The sequence below is a fragment of the Hyla sarda genome, chromosome 8, assembly GCF_029499605.1.
Source record: "Hyla sarda isolate aHylSar1 chromosome 8, aHylSar1.hap1, whole genome shotgun sequence".
Taxonomy (NCBI): Eukaryota; Metazoa; Chordata; class Amphibia; order Anura; family Hylidae; genus Hyla; species Hyla sarda.
The window spans coordinates 120778955-120798701 of NC_079196.1; the positions used below are offsets into that span (position 1 = coordinate 120778955).

Genomic DNA, 19747 nt, shown 5'->3' on the forward strand with positions numbered 1-19747 from the left:
GCTGACAGCGGCGTCTAAAGGGACATGTGAATGCTCCCTGGTGGGCTAGTGGGGTGGATCGCCCCCCCCCCCCCCCCCGCAGTGCGATCGCAGGGGGGCGATCCACTATGGAGGTAGCCGGAGGGCTTACCTCTGCTTCCTCCTGTCCCGCTCTGTCATTGATAGATCCTGGCTGGACCAGGCCATTCCAGGGCATGCTGGGAGTTGTAGTTTTGTAACATCTCGAGGGCCTCAGTTTGAAGACCGCTGCATTAACCCCTTCCATGTTCAAATCACCCCCTTTTCCTATATAAAAGCATGTAAACATATTTGGTATCGCTTTGTGCGTAATTGTACAACCTATTAAAATATAACATTATGTATCCCGTACGGTAAATGTAAAAAAATACCAAACCACAGATTTGCAAAAAGTTAAAAAGTGATTAATAAGTCAGATCAATACCAATATGGTACCGATACAAAAAACAGATTATGGCGCAAAAAAATTAGCCCTCATACAGCCTGGTATGCGGAAAAAAAATAAAAAATACAGGGGTTAAAAAATGGCAATTAAAAAAATTTGAAAAAGTTCAGAATTAGTAAAACATGACGTAAACTATACAAATCTGGTATTGCTGTAATCAGGCGACCTAAAGTATAAAACTAACATGTTACCTCAACCACAAGGTAAATGGCGTAGAAAAGAAAACCAACAAATCTGCAAAATTATCTTTTACTATTTTTTCAATTTCACTTCCCTTAAAATATATATATATATAAAAGCGAAAATTGGCCGGACAAGTGGATCGTCATGAGGGACAAGTAGATTTTGCTCCATTTTAGTCCCGTGGACAAGTAGTTTTTTATAAAATTTCCACACCCCTGAGGGATGTGGAAATCCTATCGTCCGGTACATGTAGTTTTTGGGCACCGGGCAGGTGAATTTGTCATAGATTTAGCCCTGTATCGGGCAAGCAGGGACAGATCGACTTCCCCCTTATTTTTCTTTAATGTCGGTGTGAGGCGCAGGAGCCGATGCAAGTTTGCACCTCACACCGGCGCTCAGGTTGTATGGAGGGGGCGGTGGCGGCCCCCAGCTGACTTCAGTAGCAGGGGGCCGCTGCTCAGAGCCCCCCCCCCAGCCGGTGTGAGGGGATCTCCAAAGTTTGCTGAAGCTACAGCGGGGAGAGGCCGAGGTCTGCATGTCTGCAGGAGATGAATAAGCCACGCCCCCTCCCCCCCTTCCGGAGTATGGAGATCGCAGCTCTGCATAATACAAGAAGACAGGGGGAGAATGAGGATGTACACGGCTCCTCCCCTGCTCTGTCTACACAGAACCTCATTTATAACAGGGAGGTTTCAGGTTTTCACGAGGGGAAAATACTGAGCAGGGGGAGGGGAGAGGACGTGTGTGAGGAGACGCACTGCACTGCACGGGCTAGGGATTTCACCTCACACCGGCTCAGGTGAGGAGGCCGAGCATGCAGGCGGCGGGAAGGGGGGTTGTATATGTTTGCAATGTATGATTAGGGGGGGGTGTATCAGCGGCAGTTGTATGTATGATGTGTGCATATGTATGGTGTATGTGTCATGTGAATATATGAAGTGTGTATGTGTCGTGTGTGTATGTATGTAATGTATGATGTGGGGGGGGGCAGCGGCGGGTGTAGGTATGATGTGTGCATATGTATGGTGTATGTGTCATGTGTGTATGGTGTCCATGTATGTGTCGTGTGTATGATGTGGGGTGGGCAGCGGCGGGCGTATGTATGTGTGATGTGTGTATGTAATGTATGATATAGGGAACAGTGGCAGGTGTATATATGTATGGTGTGAGTCTGTGTATATATGATGTGTGTATGGTGTATGTGTGATGTGTGTATGTAATGTATGATGTGGGGGGGCAGCGGTGGGTGTATGTATAATGTGTCTATGTAATGTATGATATAGGGGGCAGTGGCCGGTGTATGTATGATATGTGTATGCATGTATGTTTTGTACAGGGGCGGACTGACAAGTGCTGCTGCCATTTCTGCTATCTAATTTTATTTATTTTTAGTGACTTCTAGCCACCCGCACTAAATTGCACCCCCAAAATCCCACCCCCTTCATACTGCCGCCAACAAAGAGCCCCATGGATGCACGCAAACACGCCCAAACCAAAACTACAACTTCCAGCAAGTTGCACCATAACCTGAACTGTAGAACTATAAAGTGCAACATGCTGGGAGTTGTAGTTTTGGTTCGGGTCAGCTGCAGAGCCATAGTCTGCATCAGGGCATGCTGGGTGTTGTAGTTACTAACTGCAATTCCCTGTATTCCTTCACACAGCCTATGGCTCTACAGCTGACACAAACCAAAACTACAACTCCCAGCATGTTACACAATAACCTTAACTGTAATACTATACAGTGCAACATGCTGCAACACCCACACAACCATAGGCTGTATCAGGTCATGCTGGGAGTTGGTTATCTAGTAACTAAATGCAACTTCCAGCATTTTCTGAGACATAAATTAGAGTAAATAAAATGCACCACATAAACTGGAGAAGCAGAACCCCCCCCCCCCCCAGTAACACAGCGGCGTTCAGTGGTTTCCAATCAAAAGACTCCATATATAAGTCCCTCATGAAGACTGAAAAATAGTGATTAAAATATTTTAAGAGGTGCGTATATATGTGAATAAGCCCCTTTCCTAATAAAAGTTCCGATAAATGGTTCCTATAAAAACTACAGATCACAGCACATAAGATTACCCTCATACATCCCTGTACATGGGAAAATTGGAGTTATAGGGGTCAGATGGGGGGCAATTTTCTGGGCTTGCCTCGGGTGTAAAAGGAGCTACAGCTCTCCCGCCGCTAACAGCCTGACATGCTGCGATCGCTGTGGCCGCTATTTAACCATTAGATCACCGCTGTCTAAGTTGTCAGCAGTGTCTAAAGGAATCTTATATCCATCCCTGGTGGTCTAGTGGGGGGAATCGTACTATTTTGGTTGAAATTATTTTATCTACCAGGACAAGTGGATTGTGTTCCGCTTTAGTCCCTTGGACAAGTATTTTTTTTTTTTTTTTTTTTTTTATTTCCACACCCCTGGGTAGCCCTCCAGATGTTGCCAAACTACAACTCTCAGCATGCCTAGACTGCCCAGGCATGCTGGGAGTTGTAGTTCTGGAACATCTGTCCCTTCAGATTTAGCAATTTTCATGACATTTTTAAAATTGCTGCTCTACTTTGAAGCCCTCTAATTTTTTCAAAAAGCAAAATGATGTCCATTTTATGATGCCAACATAAAGTGGACATATTGTATTTGTGAATAAAAATAAAATGTATTTGGAATATCCATTTTCCTTACAAGCAGAGAGCTTCAAAGTTAGAAAAATGCAAAATTTTCTAAATTTTCATGAAATTTGGGGATTTTTCACCAAAAATGGATGCAAGTTACGCCGAAAATTTACCACCAAAATAAAGTAGAATGTCACGAAAAAACAATCTCAGAATCAGAATATTCGGTAAAAGCGTTTTCGAGTTATTCATTCGTAAAGCGACAGTGGTCAGAATTGCGAAAAAGGGCTGGTTCTTAAGGGGTTAAACAGCTTCCCCCTCCTCAAAAAAAAATAGAAAAAAATTAATAAATAAAAAAAACAAAAAAAAAAAAAACAATAAAACTACAACAATTTCTGTGATTTCTAGCTGGTGTGAAATTTTGGATGTAAACTGGACTCTCACCCTTTGAAAATATCCTGTAAAGCCGAAAATATACATGGACACGCCCACTTTTACTAAACTGACGTGAACGGTGTAAACCGCGGCACAAAGCTCTTTTCGTGTCACCATTTTGTGTGTGTGTGTTTGTTTTTTTTTTTTGTTTTTTTTTGGGGGCAAAATTCTTTGAGAATCTCCCCCTCTGTGTACTTTATAAAGATTAATGATTTCACTATTGTGCAGAGTTTTGTTTGGCGCACACTGCTGCTCCAGCACTTCTAGCTATGTGAGTACAGCGGGAAAATGCTACAGATCTGTGAAGTGTGAGGCAGGGAAGAAGTGCACGGTAGAGTAAGGGGGGGGGGGGGCTAGGAGTGCACAACTTTTAGCAAGAGTGTAAATTAGACAGGAATTAGACAGCAGTGTAAAGGGGTAGATCGGTGTCTACAATAGACGCCTAATGATAAATCTCCCCCAACGTGTGTATATGAAAGGGGGCTGATCAGAGGTAATGACATCACTCGGGGCAAGGCTAGAGCTCCGAGAGATCCAGACAAGCTTCCTGAGACAGCAGAAGGGGATGCGTTGTTGTGTAGTCAAAAGAAACCTTGGCTGTCAATGGCTTGCTATACGTTGCAAGAGTGCATGTTTATTGTTTGCCCATATTGGAGAAGAGTATCCATTGAATTCTGTCAGATTGGATTTGTAAAGACATCTAAAGCCTAAATACATGACATGCAAGTGTCTTTCTGATTTTGGTGCTTTTTATTATATCCGTGCCTTTTTAAATTCATGTTCTCCAGTCACTTGGTATGCGTAAAGAGAATCTTTTTTTGCAACTCTTTGTCTTAGCAGATGGTGACATCGAAGACCACATGTCAATTGGCTTAAAGATTAACATTGTGGGGGGAGATCTATCAAAACCTGTCCAGAGGAAAAGTTGCTGAGTTGCCCATAACAACCAATCAGATCGCTTCTTTCATTTTCAACAAGGCCCTTGCAAAATGAAAGAAACTATCTGATTGGTCGCTATGGGCAACTCGGCAACTTTTCCTCTGGGCAGGTTTTGATAAATCTCCCCCCCCAGGTCCTTATCTTTCTGCACCATTTCTTGCATCATTATTAGTTTGCCTCCACCATGCACCCCCAACAACATTCCTGTTTCCAGTTTTCATATATACTGAATACTTGTGTTATTTTTGTGGTGTTTTGATGGTGGCAGTCAGTTTACGGAGTGCTTGACGAACATTTTATGAGGGGACCCGGATTCTTATTGAGGAATGTTTTGATGATATTTCATTAAAATGTGTACACTAGTCTTGCCGTTGTAGACGATTTTTCTGGGCCTTTAGCAGCTGAATATGTTATCGCGATGCATTATATTGTGTAAAAGATTATTGAGGTTCTATTTTTTTTTTTTTTTTTTTTAAGACCCCAAAAAAGGTTGCCATATTTCGTTGATCTTGTCACAAATATAAAAAATCTATAAATTGTGTTTCTCCCGTAATATTAAATGTATGATTAGTCTCTCTCAGCAGTTACCTGTGTTGGACTCTGTTCACACCATGTTTGATGGGTATGTTTGGAGGCCCCTCTCTGTGTATAGGGAGAGATGGGTCACTCATGGCCTGTGGAACGTAAAGTAGCTGCAGGTACCGCTTCCCACAACGCCACAGCTTTTATGAACCATAATTTCTCTGAAATGCCTCGGCATAGTGTTCATAGGGTTCTGTGACCCTTGTTTCATGCTGCCCGGTGGTTTGAGCAGCAATAAACAGGTGACGGGTTGCCCTTTTTAAACAACTCAAGACTATGAACTGCAGAATATTCCAAGAAAGAAATGAGAACTTACTTAGTATCCCCTCTTTGTCATGCATCGTTTTTTAAATGATAGAGCGGGTCTCAGGCCCAAATAAAGTTGGCTCGTTATGCTGAGCGGTACATGGCTACCTATACTTGTCTTCTATAAATATTCTTATTGCATTCTTCTTCTTTCCCTGAAGGTCTCATGAGATGGCCACAGATGACAAGTCCTCTCCTACACTGGAATCTGCCAGCGAGCTGCCCAGGTCTCCAAGTAGTCCGTCCCATCTTACTCATTTTAAACCTTTGACCCCGGATCAAGATGATCCACCTTTTAAGTCCGCTTACAGCTCATTTGTGAATCTTTTCCGTTTTAACAAAGGTAACATTTCAGGGTTGGGTTAGAATTGTATGGGATGTTTATCAAAACCTGTGCGAGGAAATGTTGACCAGTTGCCCGTAGCAACCAATCAGATTGCTTGTTCAATTTTTGAAAAGGCCTCTGTAAAATTAAAGAAACCATCTGATCGGTTGCTATGGGCAACTGGTCATCTTTTCCTCTGCACGGGTTTGGGAGAACGGCTTCAAAGCTGCAAAGTGTCTAATCTGTATGGGGCAGGTTATACAGCTATTAATATTCTTTTGTGAAAGTAGATACAGTTTTACTTGTAATTTATAGATTTATGTTGCTGCTAATTTATGCTTGAATGCAGTGGGTGGTCCTACTCTAACTGACAGCGAGCACTGTATGCATACTCTTAATGGTAAGGCTGTTAAACATTGAGTGATCTGTCCAGTGGTGTCACAAGCCCAGGTATTGAAAAAAAATGTAATGTATTATTTAACCGGTTAACGACCATGGACGTCTATGCTCATCCGTGTGCCGTTAACTGGGTATGACACGGACTCCCGACTCGAGCCCGCATCCTACCAGCCGGCCCCCAGCTGATTCTTGTAGCTGGGGGCTGGCGTTAATGGGGTTATCCAGGAAAAAAAAAAAAAAATTTTTATGTCAACTGGCTCCAGAAAGTTAAACAGATTTGAAAATTAGGAACAAAGAAATATTAGTCCTCAGCTGAGGACTAATATTTCTTTGTTCCTCATTTTTTATTTTTTTTTCCATATTAAAGTTTTATTCAGTTTCAAGTATAAACAAGTAAATAAACAAAGTACAATCACCGTACAATAATACAGGTGCTGAACGAGTCCATGTTCAGACGTTGCATAACACCAAAACTCCCAATCAGGGAACAATAAGGCCTCTCAGTATACCTCAAGCTGAGAAAGAGAAGTATGCCATACTGGAAATTCAAATTACATTAACCAATATGTGTCCAGCCAGACACTTATGCAACATGGGTAAGGAAACTGATAACAAATACCAGGTAACAAGATGTGCACAGGAAGGGCGCAAGGGTACCAACAGAAGGGAACAAGACAAGGGAAAGGAGAAAAGAAGTAGGAGTCTACAGGAGGGAGAGAACAAAAGATAGAAGAAGTCAGGCAGAGGGGCCAGGAACAGGAGCCACCGGGTTCTGAGGGGAAAGCAGAGTACGATATTCAGGGGTAGACTGGAAAGACAGCCAGTCAAACCAAGTTTTAGTATAGAGATCGTTTTCTGCAGGGGTCAAGGCAGTTAGTTCCTCCATACGTTGGAAGTAGTTTACTTCCGCTATCCATTCACCAATCGTGGGGGAGACAGTAGATCTCCATTTGCGAGGAATAACCGACTTCGCCGCCTCCAGTAAATATCGCAAGAGAGACTTCTTATATCTAGAAGAGGACATATCAAACATAAATAAGAGAGTGGCCTCAGGAGAGTCCGGGACAGCTACACCAGTGATCTTACCCACTACCTGGCGGACCGTAGTCCAAAAGGGACGCAGAGAAGGGCAGTCCCACCAAATGTGCAGCATGGTGCCAGCTGAGAGGTCACATCGCCAACAATTCTCAGAAACAGAGGGGAACCAACGGTGCAGCTGCTCCGGAGTACGGTACCACCGGGAAAGGATCTTGTAGTTAGTTTCTTGTGTTTTATTAGCAATAACCGACTTGTGAGACAGGTAAAAGCATTTCCGCCATTGCTCAGGTGTGAATTGTGTATTAAGTTCCGACTCCCAGGCAGCACAAAAAGCAGGCAGTGAAGTGGAGTAGCGGGATAGTAGCATCCTATAGAGAAAGCCTATGGTGTGAGATGGTAGGGGAGGCTGAAGACAGAGCTGTTCAAACTGTGTCAGTGGTCTATGTAAGCGCGTAGAGCGCCGTATGGTGGTATAAAAGTGTTGCAGCTGTATATATTCAAAAGGTGCCCGTACACGAGAGACTAGATCAGGGCGTATGTCAGAGAGGGGTAGTAGGTCAGAGGAGGAGAGCACATGTGTGAAACGGAGAGGGTTTGACTTGTCCCCACCTAAGAACCCACGAGTCGAGGCGCCCGGGGGGAAATCTGGGTGATCTGTGATGGGTAACAGGGGGCCCGTAGGCTCCACCATGGACCCACTAGACAGGGAACCCCGAAGGGCAGAAAAGGTATGTCTAGAAGTGAAGGATAGAAGAGGCAAGGAGGGTGGGGGTGGAGGCCACGTCCAAGGAAGGCCGGCTAGAGAAAGAGGAGAAACCGTGTGCGCGATACGCACCCAGAGCTTGGACTCAGAATTGTGCAAGATGTCTAATAGGCGAGCGTGCATCGCCGTCATATAATACAGGCGGCAATCAGGCAGGCCCACACCCCCAGCCTCCTTAGGGCGATAAAGTATTTCCCTTCGAATGCACGACCGACCCATAGCCCAGACAAAAGAGCCAAATTTGCTCTGCAGGCCCCTCCAGAACGTAGTAGAAAGTTTAATCGGTAATGTTTGGACTAAATACAATAATTTTGGAAGGAGGGTAATTTTTAAGATATTAATCCTGCCAAACCAGGAAAAGTTCTTGCGGCGCCATGCCTGCAGGAGAGTGTCAAATTGTGTTAGAAGAGGAGTGAAGTTGCAATGGAAAAGACGGGATAAATCTGCAGGGATCTTCGTGCCCAAATAGGAAAGGCCTCCTGAAGGCCATGCAAAGGGGAAATTCAACTTAATGAGATCGACTGAGGATTGGGGGAGGGAGACATTAAGTGCCTCCGATTTAGCCACATTAATTTTAAAATTGGACCATATCCCGAATCCCGACAGCTCCGACATCAACACAGGAAGTGAGACATGGGGATTAGTGATATATACCAAGAGATCATCAGCGAATGCTGAGCACTTGTACTCATGACCTCCAATGTCGACACCCGAGATATCAGGATTCCACCGGATAGCAGTCAGGAGATGCTCCATGACCAATACGTATAGTAAAGGGGATAAGGGGCAACCCTGACGCGTCCCATTGTGAATGCTAAAGGATTGGGATAGGGAACCATTAATTTTAAGGCGTGCTGAGGGGGTTTGGTAAAGAGACAAAATCTTTGAAGTGAGAACGGGGCCTAGACCTATAGAGGACAAGGTTTGACGCAGAGAAGGCCACGATATACGATCAAAGGCCTTCTCCGCGTCCAAGGAGAGAACCATTAAAGGGATCTTACGGGACTTAGCATAGTGAATAATGTCCAGGGTTTTAAGCGTATTGTCACGGGCCTCCCTACCCCGTACAAAGCCCTCTTGATCAGGGTGAATCAAGTCCGGAAGGACCGGACCCAATCGTGAAGCGATCAATTTAGCAAAGATTTTCACATCTACATTCAGTAGAGAAATAGGCCTGTAGCTAGGACAGACCTGGGGGTCCTTGCCCGGCTTAGGGAGGACCGCGACATGAGCTAAAGTAGTCTGCGGGGGAAAGGGAGACAATGGGGACACCTCGTTGAAACCTTCCAGCAGTAAGGGGGCAAGGCGCTCAGCAAACCTCTTATAGAATGTGGCAGTAAAGCCATCCGGGCCCGGGACTCTTGCCCCCAGGGATGGAGTCAATAACTTCAAGAACTTGACTCAAAGAGAAGGGAGCCTCCAGGAGCTCCATAGCCTCCTCAGAAACACGAGGGAGACCAACCTGGGGGAAAGTGTCCGTCCGAGGGCTAACTGAAGGGCTAGGGGGTAGATTATAAAGATTAGCATAATAACTCCGAAATACAGAGGCAATCTCCGGAGTGGTGTGAACTACGGATCCCGATGGGGTCTTGATACAGGGGATGTGTGACCTAGCTATATGTTCCCTCAACGCCCTAGCCAACATGCGCCCACTCTTGTCACCGAACTTGTAGAACTTACTACGGCAGAGTTGGAAGATGCGTTTAGAAGCAGCGTCCAGCAGGCGGCGAGCCTCCTGGCGCGCCAACAGAAGGTCACATAAAGTAGGGGGAGAGAGTGCACGCTTGTGGGCCAGTTCCAAATCAGCAACCCTCTGCAACGCCTGCTTAAGGGCATGTGCCTTTGCCTTCTTAAGACGGGTACCGTGCTTAATAAAGACCCCCCGCAAAACACACTTAGCAGCCTCCCACTTCATCATAGGGGAAGTGGAATCCTGGGCATGGTCAATAATGAAATTAGAGATCGATTGTTCAACATCTGTAACACATACAGGGTCCAATAGAAGGGATTTGTTGAAACGCCAGGTCCACTCCCCCTTAGAAAGAAAGGGCAAGTGCAGAGTGCAGATCACAGGGGCGTGGTCAGACCATAATATATTCCCAATAGTTGAGGATGTCAACCACGGGAGGGCGTTATGTTGCAAAAGGATATAATCTATTCTGCTATAAGAACCGTGAGGGGCCGAATAAAAGCTATAATCCCTATCTGCTGGATCAAGAAGCCGCCAGGCATCGCAAAGCTGCAATAAGGAAAAGGCCCGCTTAAGGCGTTTTATGGCCGAGTAGGACACACTAGAGCGGCCCGTTGAGTTGTCTAGCGTGGGATCTAGAGTGAGGTTGATGTCGCCACACAGGAGAACAGTGCCCCTGACTAAAGGGAGGACCGTGTCCACCCAATTAACCAGGAAAGAGATTTGGTTATGGTTAGGGGCGTATACGTTTTAAAATCGTGAACACGTGGCCACTGACTGACAGGGTAAGAACAATGTAACGGGCGTCCGGATCAATCGTGCAATCCAGAACCCTGTGCGGAAGCGACTTGTGAATGGCAATCGCCACCCCACAAGACCTGGAGTGCCGATTGTCCGCACAATACCAAGTGGTGTAGTGAGGGTGTTTAAGAGAGGGTGCATGGCCTACCTTGAAGTGGGTTTCCTGCAAGCACACCAGGTGAGCTCTCAGTTTGTGGAAGTGGTGCAATACTTGAGCCCGCTTTTCCGGAGTATTGAGCCCCTTCGCGTTGAAGGAGACAACTTTTAGATCCGCCATAACCAAGACCAAGGAGAGGAGAAAACAAAAAGCAAAATTAATATTGAGAGAAAAGAAATGGTAGAGGGAGAGCAAAGAAAGAGAGGAAAAAGAAAAGAACAGAACCCAGTGGCTATAGAAAAGAGAAACGAAGAGGAAGAAGGAAAGGAAGGGAAATGGGGGAAGGGGAAAACGGGGAGAAACTGAAGGGAAAGAAGGAAAAAGAGGAAAGGGCAAGAGGAAGGAAGTAGGGAAAACCAAAAGGAAGGAGAAGGAAAAGCTAGAAGCGAATATGGAGGGAGGAAAGAGGGACTATCAACAAAAAAAGCTGTAGAAAAGGGGGAAGGGGAGGGGAAAGGTGGGAGCTACTGCTGCGTGAACTAGCAACTATGTATAGGAAAATATACCCGGCACCGCAAGGGCCCAGGGTACCGTGCACCTATTAGGGGGTAGAACTAGCCAGGTAACGAAAGGCCGGGGCTCCGGCACTGCCAATGATAAGGGAGAAAAAAAATAATAATAATTACATAAGAAAAAGAAAATAAAAATGGATGAGGAACAAGGGACCAAATGCAACCAAAAATATACAGAAGTAACCTCAAATGGGGCGCTCCGGAAAAATTGGTATGATGGGAAAAAAAAGACAGGGACCAGGGAAGAAGACATGAGGGCAGAAGTATGCAAGGAAAGGACACCCCAAAGTATCAGACTACAGCAATACAAGGATGGGTACATGACATAATGAAAAACAATTTATGCACTGAATGCAATTCAAGCCGACATCAGGTCAGCCCCTCTCTCAGCATGCCCAGCAGGGGAGCGTTGTGCAGAATTAGGCTCAACAGCAACACGGGCTCCCTGAGCTCGGGGTCCCCTCGGAGGTAAGTTGGAATGAGGAGCCAGTGAGGAGGGGGAAGTGGAGGGGCGCAGCGGCCTTCTGGAAGAGGGAGCGTGGAGCATAGGCCAGTCCGGGAGCATGACCTCCGGCAAGTCCAAGTCCCTCAGAAAGCCCGGGAGGTCATCAGGCGAGCGTAGGGTGAACATGCGTCCTCTCTGCCGCACCATGAGTGAAAACGGAAACCCCCAGCGGTACAGGATGTCACGGTCTCGGAGTACCTGCAGGAGCGGCCTTAGCGCGGCACGCTGCGCCAAGGTATGACGGGAGAGATCCGGATAAAGTTGAATAGTAGCGTCCTTGTAGGTAATGCGTCTGCGGCGTCTCGCACGTTGCAAAATGTCCTCCTTGAGTGTGTAGAAGTGAATCCTGCAAATGACATCTCTAGGATTCCGGTCATCAGTGCTAGGGGGGCGCAACACCCTATGTGCTCTGTCCATTTCTATATATACATCAGGAGGACGGTCTAACAGGTCATTAAAGATGGTAGTCAAAGCCTCCCACAGTTCTGCAGGCGACACCGCCTCCGGCAACCCCCGAATTCTGATATTGTTCCTGCGGCTGCGGTTTTCAACATCATCCAAGTGTTGTTGGAGGCAAAACAATTGATCAGTGTGACTGCTCACCACCGACTGTAAGGCTTGAAGTGAGGTTTGAGCGGACTCCTGAGACACCTCCATTGCATCCACTCTGGCAGAGACCATAGAAAGTTCAGTACGCAACTGAGCAAATTCTCGCTTACATTCATCCACCACCTGTCTAGTGAGATGAGAGATGTCGGTCTTGGTAGGCAGAGAGCGAACCAGAGATTGCAGGTCAGCCAAGGTAATAGGCGTAGCGGCCACCTGGGCCTGGCAGGGACCCACTTCACAACACATAAGAGGATGATAAAAGTCTGTCTCCATAGATAATGATCCAGGTGGAGGCAGGCTAGGTCTGAAAACCGAAGGGGTAGCTTCCAAGCTGCATGCAGGAGCAGGAGAGGTAGGAGAAGGAGCCGGGTGCAGGGGTGACAGAGAGTGGTGGCAGCGATCCGGAGTTGTTGAAGCCCGGGAAGGGGCCCCCAGGGCTTGCATAGTTGGGGACACAGCCACCCGAGTCAAAGCCGTGTCCCAGGAGGATCCCACAGACCACTGAGGGGAGGGTGGCACTTCCACCACAGGGGGCGCTGACGGAGAGGCTGGTGGGCATAGAGCTGACATCATGCCGGGAGAGGGTGGTGAAGCAACCCCAGGGAGGCTCAGGAGAGTGTCAGCGGGTGGCTGAGATCCAGCAGGGAGCTGCCTAGGTGAGGTGGTAGGGCCCAGAGGGGGTGGCAGCAGCGGCACTCGAGGGGTTAATAGAGAGTCCCCAGATAAAAGGTCCGGTGGAGAAGGGCCCTTAGGGGAGTGTGGGGCTGGCAGGTTCCGGATAGCGCCCGCACTCACCGGTCCTGAAGAGCCTGGGAGTTCCGGAGCAGGTACTGAGGATGAGGCAGGGGCGCCAGCAGCCAGGGCCTGACGCGCACCGCCGGAGCTTGGAGAGGAGGAGATTCGGCCCGGCCCTTGCAGGGGAGCGAGCGGGACGTCAGTAGATGCGGCCCCAGGAGCACAGGACCCTGTCCGGAGGGCACTGGTAGGATCCGGGAGCAGGGAGGCCAGGGAGTCTGCAGGGATCACCTGCGCAGGCTGTCCGGGGCGCTGTGTAGCAGCGGAGCGCTCACGAGGCTGCGGCTCCAAGATGGCGTCGGCCTCCAGCGCGGGCTGCAGGGTCCTGGTACGGGGCGTCTGGGACCTTGTGAAATAGGACTCCAAGTCCAGCAGCGGGGTCTGGGAGGTAGCGGGGGGCTTCACCTTCCTTTTCCTGTCGGATTTCCCCATAATGCGGCACTAGAAACTGATATATGTGAACGGCAGGCCGGAGCTCCAGGCAGACACGTCCTCACACCACCATGGCTAGACACGCCCCCCCTGTTCCTCATTTTTTAGTACCTCTCGGTGGGAGAGAGTTTTTAGTTAACCTCGCTCATTATTGGTGGTTGAGCTTCACTTTCCAGTTTTTCTCTAGATTTGTAAATTACTTCTATTAAAAAATCTTAATCCTTTCAGTACTTATGAGCTTCTGAAGTTAAGGTTGTTCTTTTCTGTCTAAGTGCTCTCTGATAACACGTGTCCTGGGAACCGCCCAGTTTAGAAGAGGTTTGCTATGGGGATTTGCTTCTAAACTGGGCGGTTCCCGAGACACGTGTCATCAGAGAGCATTTAGAAAAGAACAACCTTAACTTCAGAAGCTCATAAGTACTGAAAGGATTACGATTTTTTTAATAGAAGTAATTTACAAATCTGTTTAACTTTCTGGAGTCAGTTGATATATATAAAAACTGTTTTTTCCTGGATAGCCCCTTTAATAGCCGACATGCGGCCGGCCATTAACCATTTGGATCGATCCACTATGAAGATAGCCTTAGGGGGTTACCTCTCCTCCTGCTCCTGCTGTCAAAGCCTGATCCTGTAAGGATTTATGATTCTATCAATCAAGCGCAGAGCACACAGATCAATGTGGTTCTATGGAACCACATTGATCTGTATGAGGAATCAAATGATTCCTCCTAAAAGTCCCCTAAGAGGACTAAAAGTGTAAAAAAAAAAAAAAAAGTTAAACACACACATTAACCCCTTCCTTATTAAAAATTTAAAAAAAAATAAGCATATGTGGTATCGCTGCGTGCGTAAATGTCCGATCTATAAAAATATATCGTTAATTAAACCATACGGTCAATGCCGTACGTGCAAAAATATTCCAACGTCCAAAACGTATTTTTGGTCACCTTTTATACCATTAAAAAAAAAAGGAATAATTTGTTGTTGCTACCTGTCTTTGTTACTGCCCTTTATTGCCCTGCTTTAGAGCTTCCCGGTCCTCGTGTCTGGGATCCTAACTGGTGCTCTCATACGAATATGTATCATATGACACCCTACCAGTATTGTTTTTGTCACCTCTTGTTGGCATGTAGACAGAGGTAGTGTAGTCTTTGTATGTTTAGACTGTTGTTGTCCTTTGGGCCTACCCTGGCCGCCGGACGTTATTTCTGTGACTTACCCACATTGATGACTACTCATTGTTTGCATTGTTCTCACTTTATTTCTTTAATAAAAACGCTTTTGAATTTGAGAAAAAAAATGGAATAAAAAGAAATTAAAAAGTCTGATCAAAACAAAAATGGTATGGATTAAAACTTCAGATCATGACGCACAAAATGAGCCCTCTTACCACCCCGTACACGGAAAAATAAAGTTATAGAGTCAGAAGAGGACAATTTTAAATGTTTTAATTTTCCGTGCATGTAGTTATGATTTTTTCCAAAAGTACGATAAAATTAAACCTATATAAGTAGGGTATCCTTTTAATCGTATGGACCTATAGGATAAAGAGAAGGTGTAATTTTTACCAAAACAAGTGGATCTATTATTGGAGTATTGTCTTTCGGGCAGCCCCCAAGACCACAAAAGTTTCTTGGTACCTTTATCGCACCAATATGTTTTAAGGCTAGGTTCAAACTATGGAATCTCCAGGCAGAAAATTTCCGCCGGGGGATTCAATGCGGCCAGCGCCGGCTGAATCAGTTGGCGCTAGGACCGCGCAGACACTGCAGTCTCCAATAGACTGCAATGTGTTCCGCGCGGATTTCCGCCTGAAGAAAGAGCACTGGCTTTCTTCAGGCGGAAATTTCTAAGCGGATTTTCTTAGCGGATTTTCCGCTTCACAAATTCCAAAGTGTGAATTTGTGAACGGAAACCCATTCACTACACTATACATTTTAGCAAGCGGAATTTCGGACTGAAATTTTACGACTGAATTTCTAGCGGAAATTCCGTAGTCTGAACCTAGCATTAGTGTCCACCAGGTCCAACAGTCCCCACTGTGCATCAAAGGGAATTCAATTAGTCAATTAGGTAATCGCAAAGTCACAAACTTGCTGCCAAAGGCTGAAGTCTTACCTCAGATTACACTTTGTAAGAAAATATGGGATGATGTGCAATAGCCTGGTTATGCCCTTCTAGATACATTAGACACTTTGTTTGTTCTTTACACCACATTTGGTTTTGTATACCTGTTACCAATCTTCTCCACCAAAAAAAAGTAGCAATTTATAAAGTCTGAAGCAGACTAGGCTTCTGCTTTAAAGGGGTACTCCACTGCCCAAGCGTCCGAAACATTTTGTTTCCCGAACGCTGGGTGCGGGCTACGGGGGTTGTGACATCATGGTCACGCCCCCTAGTGATTCCATGCCACGCCCCCTCAATGCATAGACTTGCATTGAAAGGGCGTGGCGTGACGTCACTAGGGGGCGTGTGCATGACGTCATTACCCTTGCAGCCCGCACTCAGCATTTGGAACAAAATGTTTTGGACACTGGGGCAGTGGAGTACCCCTTTAACACACCAGTAAGGTAAAAAAAAAAAAACTGTTGGTGCAATTTGAGAAAGAACTCAATAAATGTTCCCATTCTCTTTCTGAGCCTCTTTAACTTGGGAGTGCCATGAGAGTGGAATTATGCAGTAACTGTGTGGTGTTATTCTTTCAGATGAGGTCAGAACAGTGTCTGCTACAGATAGGTCCGAGCCTGGGCCTAGTGACCATGCAGTAAGAAATACCTGGTCGAGTCCCCATCTCTCCCCAACATCGCAGCCTGTTAAGTTTCCAGTGCAATACAAGAAGCAGTTACTTGGAGAAAGAAGGTCTTCAACCAGCTCCGGTTTGTAATACATATATATGCTGAGCTTTCTGGTTCTATCACTTCTCAACTTACTAACTTGAATTCAACTCCATCGGACTTAACAGAAAGTATAGTACAATGTTAAAACAACTGTCTGTTGTTCATTAAATGCTGTTTATTCACTCATTGGCCGCTTTATTGGGTACACCTAAGGTACCAGGTTGGACCCCCGTTGAAATTTTTCTCCAGAACTGCTTTCTACAAGGGGCTGGAAACCTTCCTCAGAGATTTTTCTTCATATCCATACATGATACATGTCGTCATCCTCATCATGCAGTTGCTGCAGATCAGATCCATGATGTGACTCCCATTACAAGGCAGCATTTTTTCTTTTTCTTTGTTTGCAACTAAAATCAAAACTCTTCAGACCAGGTAATTTTCTTCCAGTTTTGATGAACCTGTGCGAACTGTAGCCTCAGTTTTCTGATTTTAGCTGCCAGGAGTGGTATCCGGTGTGGTCTGCTTCATGGTTAGACGTGTTGTGTAGATAGTAGATTGTATTTTGCACAACTTGGTTGTAACAAGTGGTTATTTGAGTTACAGTGGCCTTTCTGTCATATCAAACCAGTCTGCCGTCACACTGGATATTTTCTATTCTTTTTTGGACCATTCTCTGTAATCCTAGAAATGGCTGTGCTTGTAAATCAGATCAGTCCGTATGGCACCAACAACCATGTCACGTTCAGAGTATCTTAAATCCACTTTCTTGCCCATTCTTGGTTTAAACTTCAACAAGTTGCTTTGACCATGTCTACATGCCTAAATGCATTGAGTTGCTGTCTTGTATTTGTGTTAACAAGCAATGGAATATTTGTACCTAATAAAGTGGCCAGTGAGCGTATAAATAATGAAAAAGCATCTGTTTTGTGTTTTTTCCCTTCCTCTTGATAAATACTATACAAAAAATGAAACCTAGACTAGGGAAGTAACTTGTGTCTTGGTTACCAATGTTACTATCGAGGATTTTTTTGTGATTTTTCTCTTATTTTATTTATCAATTGTTGTATTTTATTCCTGTATGCTTTTTAAAAAAAAAAAAATTCTTTTTTTTCTTTTGTAACCCCTATACTTATATGTATTTAAAGCTTAAAGGAGCAGATGGCAAAGGGGATAAGTGTCTGATCTCCCGTACGGGAACCCAGCATTGCCATGGCTCTGCGCAGCTAATGCGCGTGTCGTCGACCTCACTGAGAGCTCTATGGGAGAGGCGGCGATGCACGAACGCTACATCTCCGCTTCTCCCATAGACATACATGGAGGGGGCGTGTTGGCCGTGGCATACTGCGGCCGACACGCCTCCTCCACGGGAGAGCAGCGTCCAGACCCCCTGCAATCAGACACACAAATGTCTATAAGGCTGCAGATCTCCTTTAATGTCACTATTATTTTGATATCCTGCACAATCTGACATCCCAGGATTGGCTGGGAAGGACAATGCATGAAGAGTGTGCAGATCTGCTGGTGCAACTAACTACATGCTGTCCCAAATTGTTATGCAAATTATATTTTCTTATTTACCTAAATAATTGATGTAAATAACAGGCAGCATAATTCTCATGTTATCAGCTATTAAGAGTACAATTCAAATTTTACTGAACAAACCTTCTAATGATAATAGTATTTTTTTTTTTTTAAACATAAAAAGCTTACAATGCACTGTTCCAAATTACGGATAGTAAGTTTCAAAACACTTTATAGGTTGTAAAGAACTGAAATTGTCAGTTGTTGTGTTTGCAGCATATTTACTGAACTCAAAAGATGTTTCAAACTTAACAACATTTTAACTTTTTAAACATTTTAACAGGTCACGTTACATTTTTACATAGGACCCCTTATTTGGTAGCAGCTTCACAAGTTTTGTATCCATTGAACTTGTGAGTTTTTGGACAGTTTCTGCTTGAATTTGTTTGCAAGATGTCAGAATAGCCTCCCAGAGCTGCTGTTTGGATATAAACTGCCTCCCACTCTCATAGATCTTTTGCTTGAGGATGCTCCAAAGGTTCTCAATAGGATTGAGGTCAGGGGAGGATGGAGGCAACACCATGACTTTCTTTCCTTTTTATCCCCATAGCAGCCATTGATGCAGAGGTATTCTTTGCAGCATGAGGTGGGGCATTGTCATGCATGAAGATGATTTTATTACGGAAAGGGAAGAAAGTGTTCAGTGAGAAACTCCACATACTTTGCAGAGGTCCCCTTTACACCTTCATGGACCCCAAAGGGGACGACCAGCTCTCTTCCCATGATTCTGGCCCAAAAATGACTCCACCACTGCCTTGCTGATGTCGCAGTTTGGTTGGAACAGGGTGGCCGTCAACCAACCATCCACTACTGACTACATCCACTACATGACTGCTTGAAAATTAGTCTTCATGTATTTTTCTGCCCAATGCAGACGTTTCTGCTTGTGAGCATTGGTTAGTGGTGGCCGAATAGAAGGTTTATGCACAGTTGCAAGACTCCAGAGGACTCTACATCTTGATGTCTGTGGGACTCAAATATCTGTTTGCTGCTATGTAATGGTATTTTAGCAGCTGCTCGCTTCATCCGATGCATGGATCTGGCTGAAATCTTCCTCAATGTACCTTTATCTGCACGAACCAGTCTGTGCTCTGAGTCAGCCACAAATCTGTTAATAGTGCGATGATCATGCTTACGTTTTCGTGAAATATCTGTTTTTATAGTTAAATATCAGAAGTTGTGATTGGTTGGGGTCTTTGTCTGAGACCCTCACTGATTGTCAAGTAGATAAGGGAAGAAATGCCCAGCTGAATGTTTTGCTCCTTTTGACTCTGCATGGATCTCCACTGCTTTCACTGTGTTGTACACAGTTAGCTGTCAGTTAGAGACGAGCGAAGTTACAGTGACTCGATTTGTCACAAACTTTTCGGCTCGGCAGTTGCTGACTTTAGCCTGCATAAATTAGTTCAGCTTTCAGGTGCTCCGGTGGGCTGGAGACTCTCCTAGGACTGAATCCACCTTTTCCAGCACACCGGAGCACCTGAAAGCTGAACTAATTTATGCAGGCTAAAGTCAGCAACTGCCGAGCCGAGAAGTTTGTATCGAATCACTGTAAGTTCGCTCATCTCTACTGTCAATGTAAGTACAGGTATTTTTTTTTTTTTTTTTTAAACTGGTAACTTTAATTGGATTCCATAATGGTCTGGAAAAGCACAGGTCATTTCTCCAGTCATTGTTTGCTATAGGGGCTAAAATGCCACAATATTTGTGGGGGAAAAAATGCTAATATTCCTAAATATTGTATGTTTGTAATGCTGGTCACCAGGTAAATCA

General features: G+C 45.3%; 1 protein-coding gene across 8 annotated transcripts in view; it reads left to right on the forward strand.

Annotated features, from left to right (window-relative positions):
• PIKFYVE (phosphoinositide kinase, FYVE-type zinc finger containing) overlaps positions 1–19747 on the forward strand; it is a 301144-nt gene that overhangs the window by 12415 nt on the left and 268982 nt on the right. For all 8 annotated transcript variants that reach the window (XR_008847336.1, XM_056536875.1, XM_056536878.1 and 5 more), the window contains exons 2-3: positions 5692–5873; positions 16262–16432. Coding sequence is in view for 7 of the 8 variants with exons in the window: in XM_056536875.1 (XP_056392850.1) it covers positions 5702–5873; positions 16262–16432 (343 nt within the window). In the remaining variant the exon portion in view is untranslated. The remainder of the gene's footprint in view (positions 1–5691; positions 5874–16261; positions 16433–19747) is intronic.